At 43.8% G+C, this 17,298-nt stretch overlaps 1 protein-coding gene across 1 annotated transcript in view; it reads left to right on the top strand.

Moving 5' to 3' along the window:
- Positions 1–17,298, top strand: part of SYN3 (synapsin III) — a 280,530-nt gene that overhangs the window by 57,269 nt on the left and 205,963 nt on the right. The window contains exon 4 of the mRNA XM_074941255.1: positions 12,327–12,418. Within this exon, the coding sequence (XP_074797356.1) occupies positions 12,327–12,418 (92 nt within the window). The remainder of the gene's footprint in view (positions 1–12,326; positions 12,419–17,298) is intronic.

The raw sequence follows: 17,298 nt of genomic DNA, 5'->3' as shown, positions 1-17,298 counted from the left end.
GGTCAGGTGCCAGCCACGTTAGCTGAGCTTCTTAACCATTTACAGGTAACAGGATGTTGCCTCTGGCCAGGAGGGATTTTATAGCACTGTATTCAGAAAGGTGGTTACCCTTCCCTTTATATTTATGACACGCCCCCCCAAATCACAGATAGGGTGAAACACTGGCTGTGATTTCTTTCTGGAGCTTTAGGAGAAAACAGAGTTAATAAGACACATGCATTTTTAAATATACTACTAACTGTATAAAGACTAACAATATTTCCCACATTTTAAGGACGATTTGGACCAGTTGATTTTGGGAAACTTTTACAGGACAGTGCATTAGCCACTTTGTTAGAAGCTTTTGAAATGTGTTGTACGTTGAAATTAAAATTTTGGAGAGCTAAACTTCACCGAATACGTTTTTTGTTATTTCCCTTGGCGGTATGAAGCCACTGTAGCGCAGCATGGTCGGTTTGCAGGTGGAAACGCCGTCCCCAAACGTATAGGTGTCGCTTTTTTAGAGTGTAGACAATGGTGCAACATTTCTTTTTACTGATTGACCAATGGCTTTTCTTCTCAGACAGCTTTTTGCTGAGAGACACGACAGGATGGAACTTTTGATTTGGTCCTTCCTGCATTAAGACTGCTCCCACGCCACGCTTGGACACATTTGTGGTTACTAGGAACGATTTGTTAAAGTCTGGGGCCCTTAGCACAGGGTCTGACATGAGTGTTACTTTAAGCTGGTTAAAGGCCTTTTGACACTCTTTAGTTCACTGAACTGCATTTGGCTAGGTTTTTTTGGGTAGGTTTGTCAGTGGGGCGACGATTTAGCTGTATTGCAGTACAAATCACCTGTAATATCCGGCCAAGCCTAAGAAGGATTGGACCTGTTTCTTTGACTTTGGGACAGGCCACTTTTGGATAGCATCCACTTTGGTCTGTAGGGGGTTGATAGTTTTTTGACCCACCTGGTGTTTAACGTAAGTCACTTTGTTTAGGCCTATTTGACACTTTTTAGCCTTAACAGTTAGTTTTGCCTCCCTTATGTGCTTGAAGACTTTTGTAGATGTTTTAGGTGTTTTGCCCAGGAATCCGAAAATATGGCCACATTGTTAAGGTAGGCAACTGCATATTCTCCCAATCCTGCTAGGAGACCATCTACAAGTTTTTGGAAGGTGGCGGGTGCATTTTGCAGCCCGAAAGGGAGCATGTTAAATTTATACAGCCCGACATGTGATGAAGGCTGACCTTTCCTTGGTGGATTTATTTAGTGGTACCTGCCAGTACCCCTTGGTTAAGTTCAAGGTAGAGATGAACTGGACCCTTCCCAGTTTTTTCAATAGTTTATCTGTGCATGGCATTGGATAGTTGTCTGGGCGAGTTACAGCATTGAGCTTATGGTAGTCCACGCAAAAACGTATCTCCCCATATGGTTTGGGAACTAGAGCCACTGGAGATGCCCATGCACTGCAGGAGGGGCGGATTACACCCATCTGTAGCATATCCTGGATCTCCCATTCTATAGCAGTTTTAGCTTGAGGAGACACCCGGTAAAGTTGGGCTTTATTTGGGTGAGCATTACCTGTGTTAATGGAGTGGTATGCCCATTCAGTCAGTCTTGGGGTGGCTGAGAACGTTGGCGCATAGCTAGTGCACAGCTCCTTGATTTGCTGTTGCTGCATATGCCCAAGGGTTATGAAGAGGTTCACCTCTTCCATGCCACCATCACTTTTTCCTTTGTAGTAGACACCTTTAGGCCACTCAGTGTCATCTCCTCCCTGGGCTGTAAACTGACAAATCTTTCATTCTCTGGCAAAAATGTCTGTTAGTGCCTGGCACACACTTTTAGCCCTGGTGTTGCTTAGAGCTACTGCTTCCGGCCATCAGGTGGCAAAATTCATGAAAGTCAGTATGTACTGCTTTCCTCTGGGTGTCTTTTTTGGAAAAGGACCCAGAATATTCACAGCTACTTGCTGAAATGGAACCTCAATGATGGGGAGTTGCTGGAGAGGGGCTTTGACCTGGTTTTGGGGTTTTTCCACTCTTTGGCATACCTTACAAGATCGGACATAGGCAGAAACATCCTTGCCCATTCCCTCCCAGTGGAATGACCTCCCCAAATGGTCTTTGGTTCTGTTCACCCCAGCATGGCCACTAGGATGATCGTGGGCTAAGCTTAAGAGCTTTTCCTGGTACCTAGTTGGAACTACCAACTGTCTCTGAGGATGCCAGTCTTCCTGGTGTCCACTAGAAAGAGTTTCCTTGTATAAAAGTCCTCTTTTTACAACAAACTGGGATCGATTAGAAGAGTTGAGAGGTGGTATGTTCTCCGTGCCTCTGTCCAAGCTTTCTGGAGGCTTTCATTTGCTTCCTGTTTGGCCTGGAACTGTTTCCTTGATGCTGGAGACATCAGTTCCTCACTGGATTGTGGACCTGGGCTTGGTCCCTCTGGAAGCGATGCAGGTGATGGGGCTGTTTCTGTTGATGGTGAACCGCTTTTCGCTGGTGCACTATGGGGTATTTTAGGCTCTGGCTGAGCCTCTTGTGTAGGGTCATCTGCTGCTACTGCCAGTGCAGGCTCGGTGGTGCCCTCTGGTGTTGGAGCTGTAGACGGGGTTGCAAGCGCTGGACTCAGTGCTGGCAATGGTTCTGGTGCTGGTTGCTTCACCAGTTTCAGTTTGGGGTCTGGCTTTGGCTGGGTCTCTGGGACTGGATCCGCTATGGCCGTTGCAGTCGTTGGCAGGGGATCCGGTTCCACCACCTCCATCTGGGTCTCTGGTAACACAGACGGGGCCCTGGTGGAAGGCTTAGGAACAGGGATAGGTGTGGAAGCTTGCTTAGTCTGGCTGCGGGTAACCATTCCCACCCTCTTGGCCAGCTTTACCTGGTTGGCCAAGTCTTCCCGAAGCAACATGGGAATGGGATAATCATTATAGACTGCAAAAGTCCACATTCCTGACCAGCCCTTGTACTGGACAGGCAACTTGGCTGTAGGCAAATTGAAAGAGTTGGACTTGAAGGGTTAAATCGTTACTTGGGCCTCTGGGTTGATTAAGTTGGGGTCCACTAAGGGTTGATGGATAGCTGACACCTGCGCTCCAGTGTCCCTCCACGCTGTAACCCTTTTCCCACCCACACTCACAGTTTCCCTTCACTCTAAGGGTATCTGGGAGGCATCTGGGCCTAAGGACCTTTGGTGTGACCCCAGTGCAATGAACTGTAATCTGTTGGGCTTCTTGGGGCAGTTGGCCTTCACATGCCCCAGCTCATTACATTTAAAACATCGCCCAGCTGACTGTTCACTGGGGCGAGGTGGTTTGCTGGAGAATGGTGTGGTGGGACGATAAGGTGTCTGGGGTTTTCCTTGGGATGTAGGTGGGGCCTTGGGTTGCCCCCAGTGATAGGGTTTTGTTTCGGGTTACCCCTTCTGATATTCGCCCCAACTGCTACTAGTTTTTTTTCTTTTCTGCCACCTCCACCCATTTGGCTCCAATCTCCCCGGCCTCGATTACAGTTTTGGGCTTCCCATCTGGATGTACCTTTCTATTTCCTCAGGAACACCCTCTAAGAACTGCTCCATTTGCATTAGGAAGGGCAACTCTTCTGGAGATTTAACACTTGCTCCTGATATTCAGGCATCCCAATGTTTCACAATGTGGTAGGCATGTCAGATAAATGACACATCTGGTTTCCACCTTAGGGCTCTGAACCGCCGACGGGAATGCTCGGGTGTTAGCCCTATTCTGACTCTCACCTGGGTTTTAAAAAGTTCATAACTGTTTATGTGTTCCTGAGGCATTTTAGCCACCACCTCTGCTAAGGGTCCACTGAGCTGCGGCCTCAGCTCTACCATGTACTGGTCTGTAAAGATGCAGTACCCAAGGCAGGCCCTTTCGAAGTTTTTTGAGAAGGCCTCGGTATCATCACCTGCCTTGAAGGTGGGAAACTTTCTATGATGGGAAGCAGTACCTGGAGAAGGATTGCTAGGGTTGGTTGATATATTCTGCTGAGCCCTTGCCTTCTCCATCTCCAGTGCATGCTTCCTCTCTTTTTTTTTTTTGCCTCCTCCATAGCTCTCTTGTGGGCAGCTTCCTCTGCCTCCACCCTGGCGTTTTCTGCCTCCACCTCCAAGCGCCTTAAGGCCATCTGTTTATCATGCTTTTTTTGTTTCTCTTTAGCTTCGAATCTGGCCAGCTCTAGTTTATTAGCTGCTTCACTGTTAGTCATTTTCCTGCTTTTTTGTGCTTAACTCTAGCTATACCCGAGAGTTAGGGAGAAAAAAAAACTTGTGAATTTCCCTGCAGGAGGTTAACTACCCTGCCTTTAGGTAGAGAGAACTCCAGCTCAAAAAAGAAAAATCCCTTTGTAAAAAAACTAACACCTCTGTCTCCAGGAAAATAGACAGAAAACCCTCTAGCTGCTTTCAGCTTAAAAAAAAACCTCTTCAGGTCTGTGCTTTTGGTTCAAAACGATCTCTGGTTCAAAATGATCTTTGGTTCAAAATGATCCCACCGCTTCCACCATGTCAGGGTTCCTTCCCCACTCTGAACTCTAGGGTACAGATGTGGGGACCCACATGAAAGACCCCTAAAGCTTATTCTTACCAGCTTAGGTTAAAAACTTCCCCAAGGTACAAACTTTGCCTTGTCCTTGAACAGTATGCTGCCACCACCAAGCGTTTTAAACAAAAAGCAGGGAAAGAGACCACTTAAAGATGTCTTCCCCCAAAATATCCCCCCAAGCCCTGCACTCCCTTTCCTGGGGAAGGCTTGATAATAATCCTCACCAATTTGTACAGGTGAACACAAACCCAAACCCTTGAATCTTAAAAACAATAAAAAATTAATCAGGTTCTTAAAAAAAAATTTAATTAAAGAAAAGGTAAAAAAAATCACCTCTCTAAAATCAGGATGGAAAATACTTTACAGGGTATTCAGATTCAAAACACAGAGGATCCCCCTCTGGGCAAAACCTTAAAGTTACAGAAAAAAGAAATAAACCTCCCTCTTAACACAGGGAAAATTCACATAAAACAAAAGATAAACTAATCAGCTTGCCTGGCTTACCTATATTGGTTGCAAGATTGGAGACTTGGATTAGGATGCGTTGGAGAAGATGGATTTCTGTCTGGCCTCTCTCAGTCCCAAGAGAGAACAACCATGTAAACAAACAGCACAAACAAAAGCCTTTCCCCCCCCAAGATTTGAAAGTATTTTGTCCCCTTACTGGTCCTTTGGGTCAGGTGCCAGCCAGGTTAGCTGAGCTTCTTAACCCTTTACAGGTAACAGGATGTTGCTTCTGGCCAGGAGGGATTTTATAGCACTGTATACAGAAAGGTGGTTACCCTTCCCTTTATATTTATAACAGCATGCATGAGACTTCTGACTGGAACTACAATGTCCTACTCCCCAGCTACACCACCTTCACCTTCCTTCTCTGAAGGGCAACCCATACATCAAACACACATCCCATTCCCACTCCCTGCAGTCATTCACACATCCTGTTTGCCCTTCTTCCTGCCCAGGGATTAGGGACTGCAGAGTCATTAAAACTCTGTAACTCTGTAAATGTCAATATTAGTATAGTGCAAATCAATATTTACAAAGTGCTGGCTTTTTCACCTACAAAAATTGGAAATTATCAACTAGAACTGTTGGAAAGGTCAGTACAAAATGATCAAGGGATCCCATTTACTGGGTTAAAAATTACACCCCTCCCTCCCCCCAAAGAGAGACCATACTGTTCTAGCGTGATGACAACTGGCTCATTTCAGAAGCAAGGCTGGGAAGGGCAAAGTGTCCTAGCCAGAGGCAGGTCCTTGCAACATAAGGGGCTTAAAGAAGAGAAAAAAGGGGGAATTAATGGGGATCCTTAGGAAGATGGACAGGCCTCTCAGGGAAAGGGATAATCAGTAAAGAGAAAAGCAAATAGAAAGGATGAAAATCCTCTTCTACTTCTTCTAATACTGCTTAAAATTTAACATACCCAGCATCAGCCTGTCAGCGTGTCAAGTGGCTCATATAGAGTATTCATCAGGTGCAAAGAACAAAAGCATGTGGAGTGAAAAACCACCCAAAGAGAAGAGGAATTAGCAAAAGAGAGGTCTGTTGCGAAATTTCTGGATTCTGTTCAAAGATCTGTGTGTGTGCATACACTTACAATGTATGTATGTTTGTACGCAGATACGGTATTGCATATACAATTATGGAGGTGTCCTGTCAACTCCGTAATTAAGATGGCATTGAAATGGCATTGAAATGTGAAGTTAAAGCAGTATAATAACGTGTGTGTGTGTGTATAGTCATATAAAAATCCAATGTAACCTTGTCTTTTATTTTAAATAGGAACCAACGAGAGGAGCTTTTAGTTAGATTAAAAGCAGATGAGGGCTTAGAAAGTTCAGTAGCTCAAAAACCAAAAGCACAGGGAGTGCTGGGAACTGCGTGGACATGCTAAGCCTGCTAGCTTAAAAAAAAAAATCACAATCCTTCTCTCCACTGCCATGTAGAAGATTAAACTAGAGTCAAATGCATCTGATTAGAGAACAGAATGGAATATGTTTTCTGGACTTTTTCTTTTTCTTATTGCCATTGTTCGTTCACTGGCTGGTTCTGCAAGATGGTATAAGTGATGCTGACTTGGGGAAAGAAATCACTTTACTCCTCTCTATCTGCCTGTTGAATTTCTGTTGGCAGAGTGTCCTATGTAGTGCCTGTTTCCCTGTCAGAGACCTGAGAATTTTCCTCTGCCCTTTATCTCCTCCCCCCAGCCCCGCCCCTTTATACCTTTGGAATTGCGTCACCACCATCAACTTTCTGACCAATGGCTGGTGGGCAGGACTCCTTTTGCCATCAATCACTGCCACAGTATGAGACATACATTCCCCTCCACTCTTCAGGGGCTGAACATGCTGCTTCCAAAGTGCTCCTTAGCTTCCTTCTAGCTCAAGGAGTGAGAGATTTGGACAGGGATTTTAACACACAAGTTGTACTGCTTTAACCCCCCTCCCCCAAGTGTGGAGAGTTGTATTGGCATAAATATGCTTATATTAGCATAGCTTGTTCTCCTACAAAAAGGGGAATAAGCTATATCGGTATAAGGCACCTTTGTACTGGACTAGCTGCACCCACATTAGGGGTTATACAGATGTAACTGTTTTGGTTTAAAAAAGATCATGCCCCTAATAGTTGTGCCAGTCCAAAAACTCTGTTTTCCAGGCCTATGCCCAAGTCTCCTACATCACAGTATCAAGAATTGGTACTGGCAAAAACTAATTTGTTTACATTTACAATTCATTTTTTGCTTTTAAATTATGAGTAATTTTCTGCTTTATTCTGTGGCAAATACATAAACAACCCCTCAAAAATATTTAACCAAAATGCTTCGTTGGCACCTAAAACTTTGTCAAGTTTTTGGCAGCATTCAGAGCAAAGACTGGGATGGAAAGAGTCCAGAGAAGTTGGAGGTTTCATAAAATGTTCTGAAGTTTGAGGAAGGTTTGGGAAGTTTGGTTGGGGGGGGGGAGAAGAGTTAAAACACTTAAATACTTTTTGTGAAAAATGTCTTTCATCGTTTAACCTCAAAATGTAAATGTGAGTCTGCTAAATTCCGGGACCCACAGAGTTACAAAGAGTATGGCTATGCAGTCCATGGGAGCAAGCCTTCCAGCATGGGTTGACACACTTGGGGCTAGCAAGGCTCCCTCAAGTACTCTAAAAATAGGTGTGTAGACTACCCTTTGAAGTGGGGGCTCAGGCTCTGAAGCCTAGGGAGGGGGACAGGCTTCAGAGCCCAAGCTCCAGCCTGAGATGCAACCTCAGAGCACTGTCTCTACAGCTATTTTAGAGCACTAGTTCAAGTCCTGCAAGCCCAAATCGATTGATACTGGCTGGGAGGCTCACTCCCGGGGGTTGTGTAGATGTACCCAAAACATTCTGGGCCCTACAGTCTGTGATATGCTCAAAGGTTGTGAATTATTTCCACGTTCTCTGGACCTGATTCTCTGTTAAGCAGTCATTTACAGGAGTGCGAAGTGAGTGTAAAACACCACCAGATTAGAATGGTAACATTTACATCCACTTAGCACAGGTGTAAATAACTACTCCATGTGCCAAGGAAAGGACCATCAGACCTTTCCCTCTGATGCACAGTTATCTGTCAGTCTCTCTCTATCTTCACTGACTGCTTTCAAAGACCGCTTTTGTCTGCAAGGTAAGCGCAGGTTCATAAAGGCATCAGACCCTGAGCTTCCAGACAAGGAATTTGGCAGGCCTAAAAAACCCACAGAGCAAAAAATACAGGGAATGATGGGAAATCAACAGGAAACAATTCTTGCTGATTAAAGGGTTCAGGCTTCTTCTGAATGTTAGCTATCAGGGGCCTGTCTGATAGCACAAAGCACCTATGTGAAAGAGGAAATGGCTGTTAACTTAGCAGAGTAAGGCAGAAAACCAGTGCCAGAAAAAGGTGATAATAGGTGAGAATGTATGATTGGAAGGTCAGTGTTGGGCATGCTAAAAATACCTTATATGGATAGGGCTATTTACACACATAAGGGAGATTTGATGACCGTTTGGTCCAATTCTACATTTTCTCACTCAGGCAAAATTTCCATGAAAGTTGATGGCCTGAGTAACGACTACATGACTGAGGGTAGGATAACCTCCAGAGTGACACACAGTCCGTAGGAAGAAAAGGACTACTTGTGGCACCATAGAGACTAACAAATTTATTTGAGCGTAAGCTTTCGTGAGCTACAGCTCACTTCATCAGATGCACGCAGTGGAAAATACAGTGGGGAGATTTATATACACAGAGGACATGAAACAATGGGTATTACCATACACACTGTAACGAGAGTGATCAGGTAAGGTGAGCTATTACCAGCAGGAGAGCGGTAGGACGGGAGGGGAACCTTTTGTAGTGATAATCAAGTTGGGCCATTTCCAGCAGTTGACAAGAACATCTGAGGAACTGTGGGGGGTGGGAGAATAGTTTTACTTTGTGTAATGACACATCCACTCCCAGTGTCTATTCAAGCCTAAGTTAATTGTGTCCAGTTTTCAAATTAATTCCAATTCAGCAGTCGCTCCTTGGAGTCTGTTTTTGATTTTTTTTTGTTGAAGAATTGCCACTTTTAGGTCTGTAATCGAGTGACCAAAGAGATTGAAGTATTCTCCGACTGGTTTTTGAATGTTATAATTCTTGATGTCTGATTTGTGTCCATTTATTCTTTTACATAGAGACTGTCCAGTTTGGCCAATGTACATGACAGTGGGGCATTGCTGGCACATGATGGCATGTATCACATTGGTTAGATGTGCAGGTGAATGAGCCTCTGATAGTGTGGCCGATGTGATTAGACCCTATGATGGTGTCCCCTGAATAGATATGTGGACACAGTTGGCAATGGGCTTTGTTGCAAGGATAGGTTCCTGGTTTAGTGGTTTTGTTGTGTGGTATGTGGTTGCTGGTGAGTATTTGCTTCAGGTTGGGGGGCTGTCTGTAAGCAAGGACTGGCCTGTCTCCCAAGATCTGTGAGAGTGATGGGTCGTCCTTCAGGATAGGTTGTAGATCCTTGATGATGCGTTGGAGAGGTTTTAGTTGGGGGCTGAAGGTGATGGCTAGTGGCGTTCGTAGTCTGTAGGGTATGTTCAGATTGTGCAGGATATAAGCACTTTATTAAAGTAAGTCTCTGGCTCACTCATGGTTGCCAAGTTAACCCTCCAAATGTAAGTCATGTGTAACTGATGCAGCAATGTCTGACAGAGTCTGCCGATAGCATGAAACAATGACTCTGGGAGGGGTGAACTCTCTTGCTCTAGTAGACTCAATGGAGACAGACTAACTTAGATCTTACGCAGATAAGAACACTGGTGTGGTGATGGGCTGGTAAAACTGTGATATTGGAGAGAACGTGACCAATCATCAAACAGCTGACAGTAGTTCATTTGTGCACTTGTGGTCCCATTTGAACTCCTTGGCACAAAGAATTGGGTTATCCCTTCCTTTTGGATTGTGGGGAATCTCTGTTATGGAAGGATTCCAACGTAAAAGTTGGTTAAGGGACTTCCTTACAATGTTTGAAGAGTAGATGTGATATTACAGGCACTAAATGTAGCCAGCCAATTGCATTATCAGTATGGCTAACCCCAAGCATTCAAAGCTCATAAGTCAGGCCTAAAAAACGGTGAGATTTTTTTAAAAATATGGGCATGATGGGGTGTATAAACCCCACATTAGAACTGAAGGGGTTAAGGAGCAGTGCTGGACCCGGGTGACTCTGCCCCCTGCACCTACAGAGCCTGCTCCAACTGGAGCAGGAGCTTAAAAGAGAACCAAACTGCCCACAGCTGAGCTGACAGGGTAGGGGCACAGGCCTGTTCTGACAGCTCCTGAGCAAGGCTGCTGTAGATGCCATCACTGCAAGGAAGGGGCTAGCACTAAGCCAGCTATGCTGAACGTTTTGTTGTTGTTGTTGTTGCTATCTTATGTTAGACTTGGAGATGTTGGGGGGAGGCCAGTGGCCCAGGGAAGCAGCCTGAAAGCACTCCAGTGTGCTTGATATTGTTGCCTCTCTTCCACCTCTTGTCTCTGCTGTAAGGAAGGGATAGAGATGTGGAGAGCCTCCAGGCAAGGGCGAGTCACCTGCAGGAGAGGGCTGAAGACCTTCCCTTTGTGAGGGCATGGGACCGTATATATTCCTCTAGACTCTCCTTTCCTGGAAGGGGATGATTATTAATCAGTGACCACCAATTTGCAGTGCTATAGTTGCAGGCAAGGGGCACTGGAGGTGGCAGGGAGGAATGTCGAGGCCTGGCAACCTAACCACTAGGAAAAGTCACCAGTAAGCCCAGGGCCTCACCCCGTCATGGTGGGATTCTTTTTATTTGCCTTCTGGTTTCTGAACCTTTAGGGTGCACTCACTTCATATTTTCAAGCTTTTCTGAGCATCCATGAGAGTTAGAAACACTTTTTAAAATGAAATTTGACAGTCTCATACAATCTCTTGATTTCAGTTACTGGGCCTTTAAGAAAAACGCTAATATATTGTATGACTCATGATGTAATTGTGAGAGTTGGCAACACTGCACAGCTACGAAATTAGGTAGAAGCCAGTTTGAACTAGTTAGAGGACTAGTTAGAGGACAACATTGCCCAATTGCTTTTTTAAAAATCTGTAATGAAAAGCCACACATGAAATTAAAAGATGTGGCCCCTTTTTCCCTTGTAATGATTCAAGAGAGAAGATCAATTTTCTGCATCCAAATTTAGGCCTTGTTACTGCAGTGAGATACACAATGAGATAGACTCCTGCCTTCCCATGGAGCCCAGTTGATTTTAATAGGGCTTTGCATTGGTATAGGGGTTTACCTGCATGTGTCTTGTTGCAGAATTAGGGCCTTGAAAGCTATGGTGATAGGCACTTTAGACAGACATACTATGCCTCACTACAGTTTATTCATTAAACTGTAATTAAGGAAGACCTTTAGAAATTCTGAATATCCTTACTGGCTAATATTGACATCCTACTCCCGCATATAATGTTCAATACATTCCCCAAGTCTAATTTGCACTCCTTTCTTCATGATATTTCATATTGGTAATCAGGCCCTCAGTCAAATGCATTTCTAGGGGATTATTACATATATGACACTGTTGAAGTCCTTGGGATCCACCTGAGACATGCAGCAGGCGTAGTCACCTGGAACTCACCTTTTACCTCTAATTGCTTGATTATTCTTTGCTAACCTTTTCTTGAGTGTGAGTTACACTTTACAAAGAGAACACACTGAATTGTTTTAATAATTAAACAGTAACTTAGTAACCTACCCAGCTCCAGCAACGCTAAACATTTAATAGTTAAACCTTTAATAGCTAAGCCACTTCAGCTAGATTCCCCTGTTTGTCACCTTCCTGCAGCATAATGAGGCTTTTTGGCCACTAAGGGAGGCATAAATCTCTTGCATTAGGTTTATAGCTGGCCAGTGCCATGACAGCGGATTCAGACATAATTCCAAATGAATGTTTCCAAGTGGGAACTTGAGTCATATTCAAATGATTTTACCTCTGTTTTTGTTTTTTGGCCCAATGGTTCTTAATTCCTTTAGTATTTATTACTGCAATAAACTTAATCCTGAGTAGTCATGCAGCATTAGTATTGGAGCAATAAACACTTCTCCAGTGTTTCCATTGCAAATCAGCAGTAATTGGATCTGCTGTTGCCTCATGGAAAACTTTTGAAAGAAATATTCCATGTGAAGACAGTTTTGCATTTCTGTCAATTTATTCTTTGTGTTTTCTGTCATCATGTAACGTTCTGTTCTTTCACTTCACTGCAGGCTGAGTTCTCAGAGCTGAACCTGGCTGCTTACGTTACTGGTGGCTGCATGGTGGACATGCAGGTCATGAGGAATGGCACCAAGGTAGTAAGGTGAGAAAGTCTGACTTTCTTTGCATATCTTTCTTTTTAGAGAGATGTGGGAGCAAGAAGGATGAGTCAGGTGCCTGGCCACAGCCCACTGAGGTCAATGGACAGGCTCCCATTGGCTTTGATGGGCTTTGGATCAGGGCCCAAATGTACATTACTTCCTAGTTTTGTTGTTTTCTATCTTCACTTTTCCCCACCCATTAATTTAGGCAGAAATGTCCCATTCTCATAATCTTTTGTACTTCAGGTCTGATGGTACTGCCAATGGGCAATGGTCTTCATTTCACCTTTCCCTCTCGTATTCTCCTGCTGACTCACTTCGACTGTAAATACTGCCTTGCACGCACAGCCAGCCCCATATATGTTCCACTTTGATGGGGACAGTCTGCTTAAATATCTGCAGGTCTGGTGGCTGCAGAACACTTCCGTGTATGTCCTCTACCAACCTGTCCGCTTCTCAGCACCATCTTCCTTAGGGAAGATTTTCCTCTTCAACGTTGCCTTCTGCGCTGCCTCAGGGCAGGATGCCACCTCTCAGGCTGTTGGAGATTTCTGTAGTTGTTAGCATTTCAGAATAACCGCCTTGCATCAATCACCGTCTACTGCAGGCAAAGGCACATCCCACAGTGTTGCTCTCTATTCATCCTGGCCATCTATCCATTTCATGAGTTAGACAGCATTAGTCCACTTCTTTCTGGTACTGAGGTGCCCAGAATATCAATATGGTATGTTAGGTGCAATCTGACCTAAGTCATATATAGAGCAGTGATCACCTCTCTGTTTCATGATGTGAATGACATTGTATATGCTGCCCCCAAATCACGTTTTTCGCCAAGTTCACTTCATAGTTTGTTCTGTCATTACCATTTTTCAAATTTTATTTTGTTTTCTTTACCCTTACGTTTGTTCAGGTTGGAAATTTAATTGTCTTCTTCCCTACCCATTTTTCTAACCACTGTAAGTTACTCAATGAGTTGTATGACAGACCCAAATACCGTATCTTAACTAGATGCTCTCTACCGTATTCTTCTACAGCATTAATATGGATGTTAAAATCGATCAGATCTCACACTGATGATCACTGGGACATCCCACTAGACATATCCCACAAACTTGATACACCTCTGTTGAGCTTTGTTTATAGTGCTCCAGCCATTTTTCAGTGATTGTGACCATGCTTGTATCTATGCAAATTTCCAGTGATTTTTCCATGTAAGATTTCGTGAGTCTGTGTTAAATATTTAAAATTCAGATCTATGACAGCCATTGTGTTCACTTGTCCCACTAATTTTTGCCTCCCAATACACAAATTATTTCCATGCTATGTGAATCCAAACCACTGGTGCATCCATCAGCTGGTGGTCAGTGCCAGTCTACTCCTTTGTTCACTCACACACAAAACTGGAATGCTCTCCAAGAAGATCACCTGTATTGATCCCATTTTCTTTTCTCTTCCCATGCCCTTGAAGTTATTCATGAGTCTATCAAAATTTTCCTTCATTTATTAAACTGTTACTGACAATAAAACTTTGTGTCTGAAAAAGGGGGTGTCTTTTGTTTGGGGTGAGTGAGTTGTCTGTATTATTGGGTGTCTTTCTGGATGGGTGTTTATATATGAGAAAGAGTATGTGTGTATCTGGCTGTGGCAGTGGTGTGTACGCATCTTTGTGTTTGTCCTTGTGTGCTTGTAGATGTGGATATTTGTATGGTGGGGGTGACTTGGTGGGTGGGTGGGTGGGAATCTGTATGGGTGCCTTGCATATGTGGATCTGGTCATGTGTTATATCTATTTGGACGTATCTCAGCTTTGACATACTACTGCACACATGCAGCATTTGTTCACCATATGTGCTGGTATGGCCCCCTGCTTAGCTCACTTGGGACCATAGAACAGCTGTCTTATATTACCACCCTTGGAGCAGGTTAGAAGACACAGAGAATGAAAAAGAAATTCTCTCTCACTTTGGGAAGCTAAGAAAGGAGAACACTCATAAGTCTTGTGGAAAGACTCTTCCCTCCCTCCAGCCTTGGTCAGAAGAGAATTCCCACACTATTCAAATTCTTCTGTGTGGGGCTGGAGAACAGATTTGTAGGAAATCACTAGGTTTATCACACTGTGTATCACTAGGAACTCTCATTCTTTGTCTTATCCCATAGATGCTCTCCAACCCTCATGCCTACCAAAAGTCAAGCTAAGAGAAGAGGAGAAAACATTGGACAATGTTCGGTGTTATTTTTCCGGATGACGCATACATCTGTCACACTTCACTCATTCACTCCAAACCTGCCTCTCCTACCTTCCTCCCCACCCTCTTCCCCTCTGTCTTGTCCTCCTCACCCCACTCCCTCCCTTTGTCTTTCCATTTAGCTAATACCCTACTCATGACAACCTGCCCAAAAAATTAAAATCAATAGTATTGTGGCACTAACATAACATTTGCCACCATCACACTGTTCACTTTGCATGTGTGTTATGCTCCATTCCCTTACCTTTTTGTCTGTCATGTCTCCTATCTGTGTTTATACAGTGTCTAGAACAATGGGGCTCTGTTCTTGGTTGGTCTTTAGGCACTCCCATAATAACCTCATAATTCATACTGCTCATAAACATGAAAATATATATACATGCCAATTGTGTGTGTACACACATACTGTACAGCCATGGACACAGACACAGGCATGCACATACTTTAGTTTCCTGACACACATGCAACTTGTCTCTTGTGCACGTGCAACTCACCTTCTCCTCCCTCGTGCACATGTTTCTCCAAGCCACAAGAGCACATATGTTATATACCCATAAATCCACCCATGCCACAGACAGCCTCACCCAGGCATAATCCTCATGGACGTATACACACAGCTCCCTAATGAAGATAATTTGATACTCATTGTGATTGAGTTATTCTACTCACAGCAAGAGTAAACCCCTAAAGAAGATGGGAAGGATTGACAGATCTGTAATATTGTGGGAATAAATTAGGGAGGTTCTAAGTTAACGCTCTCTGCAAACATTGAGGAGCAGAGAATTCCTCAGAAGAAACATGAGTAATTTCTACTTCTAAAATACCCAAACCACAGTACAGCAAGCTTCTGCTTAAGCAATTGCTTATGTTCACTCAAGGAATGGAAGGTCTGATGCGGCCCGGAGAACCTGAAAAGAGTTACAAGTTCAAGGCCACAGAGTGGAGAAAATGTTGATTGAATAAAAACAAAGCAAGAGATTATTTTTTCCTGGGCAAGGGGATTGTTTGGGGGCTTGGTACAGGTGAACCATTTAAGTCTCAGGTAGGGTGACCAGATAGCAAATGTGAACAATTGGGACACTTTTTGGGGGGAGTGGATGGGGGGAAGTATAGTTGCATGTATAAGACAAAGCCCCTAATATTGGGATAGTCCTGATAATATCACAGGTAATGTGAAATTATCCCATGGATGAATAGTTCTGGAGGTCATATTTTGTTCACTACTTTTTTTTCCCTCACACCTCACTAAATCTAAGTTAATTATTAACCAGGCTTTTCAGAAGCAGTCAGAACACTCCAAGCTGGCAAGATGTAGTGCTAGTGCTAAATTTTTAATGTCCTGAATGCCTGGAAATCCCCCTAATGTGACATAGGAAGCAATGGTACCTCATTAATATGCACATTTAGGATCTCCCACCCCCGAAAAAGTAATGGCCGCTCTTTGCTCCTCTTCAAAGGAATGGTAAGGGAGTGCTGCAGTAAGGGTTTGAATTACTGATTTAAAACAGTAAATGCACTGTCATGTATGTACTAGTAGATTATGAATAAATAAAAATAACCTACACTTCGTATTAATAAACAAAACATTTTCTGGTATATTATCTTCACATTTTAAATTGTGTTAATTGAATTCTTCCCTAGTTAGTTAAATTCAGTTATTTGCAATGGGTTTCCCAGTCATTCATATGGAATAGATAGGGTCTATTGCATGCCTAACTCAAACCCCTTTTTTCTTGTTTTTGGGGCCTACAATTTAGGACATTCTATTCGTCCCTATGCCAATTGATTAGAACTGCACAAGTAAATAACTATGGCGCTCTTTTCTGAAAAAGAAGCCCTGTTTAACGGGAAGGTACAATATTACTTAAAGCTCTATCCCTATCCCTTCCCTCAGACAAAATTAAATACATAATTTTGTACGCAGAGTTGTCAATTGGGGAGAGCGGGGAGTGGCAGTAAGTGGACCTTCATGCCGTTTTGGATTCTGCCACTAGCTTGTGACATCTTGGGTAAGTCACTTCAGCTAAAAATGTTAAACTTGGGCAGCTGAAGTAAGGTGGCCTGATTTTTAGAGACACGGGGCTCCCACAAACGACAGGCAGTTCAATGAGGACTAGGGGCATGTCTGCACTACATCTGGGAGTGAGCCTCACAGCCCTGGTCCACATACTCCCACTAGTGCTCTAGAAATAGGTATGCAGACATTGCTTGGATGTTGCAGCTCGGGCTCTTGAGCCCACATCCCTTACCCTCTCCCCAGGCTTCAGAGCCTGAATTCCAGCCCGAGCCTCCATGTCCACACAGTTATTTATAGAGCCCTGATAACACAAGTCTGTGGACCTGGGCTGGGTGGCTTGCTCCCAGATGCAATGGAGACATGCCCACAGGATTCTCAGCATCTCTAAAAATCTGGTCACTTATTTAGCAGCTTGAATATGGATTCAGATGCCTAACTATTGAGTTACCGACATTTGAAAATGTTAGCTTTAATTTCTCTGTGCCTCTGTTTCTCCATATAACATTCACTCTGAGAGCTCTTCCTTGCACACGTCTCCAAAAATTCAGAAAGAAAGAGAGTAACCATATTATGGCTTATGTAGTCTCTAATGACAGGTTTCAGAATAACAGCCGTGTTAG

Source organism: Natator depressus, chromosome 1, assembly GCF_965152275.1.
Source record: "Natator depressus isolate rNatDep1 chromosome 1, rNatDep2.hap1, whole genome shotgun sequence".
In the NCBI taxonomy this organism is placed as follows: domain Eukaryota; kingdom Metazoa; phylum Chordata; order Testudines; family Cheloniidae; genus Natator; species Natator depressus.
Note: the sequence above shows the minus strand (reverse complement) of the source record. Positions and strands in the feature narration are given on the sequence as shown.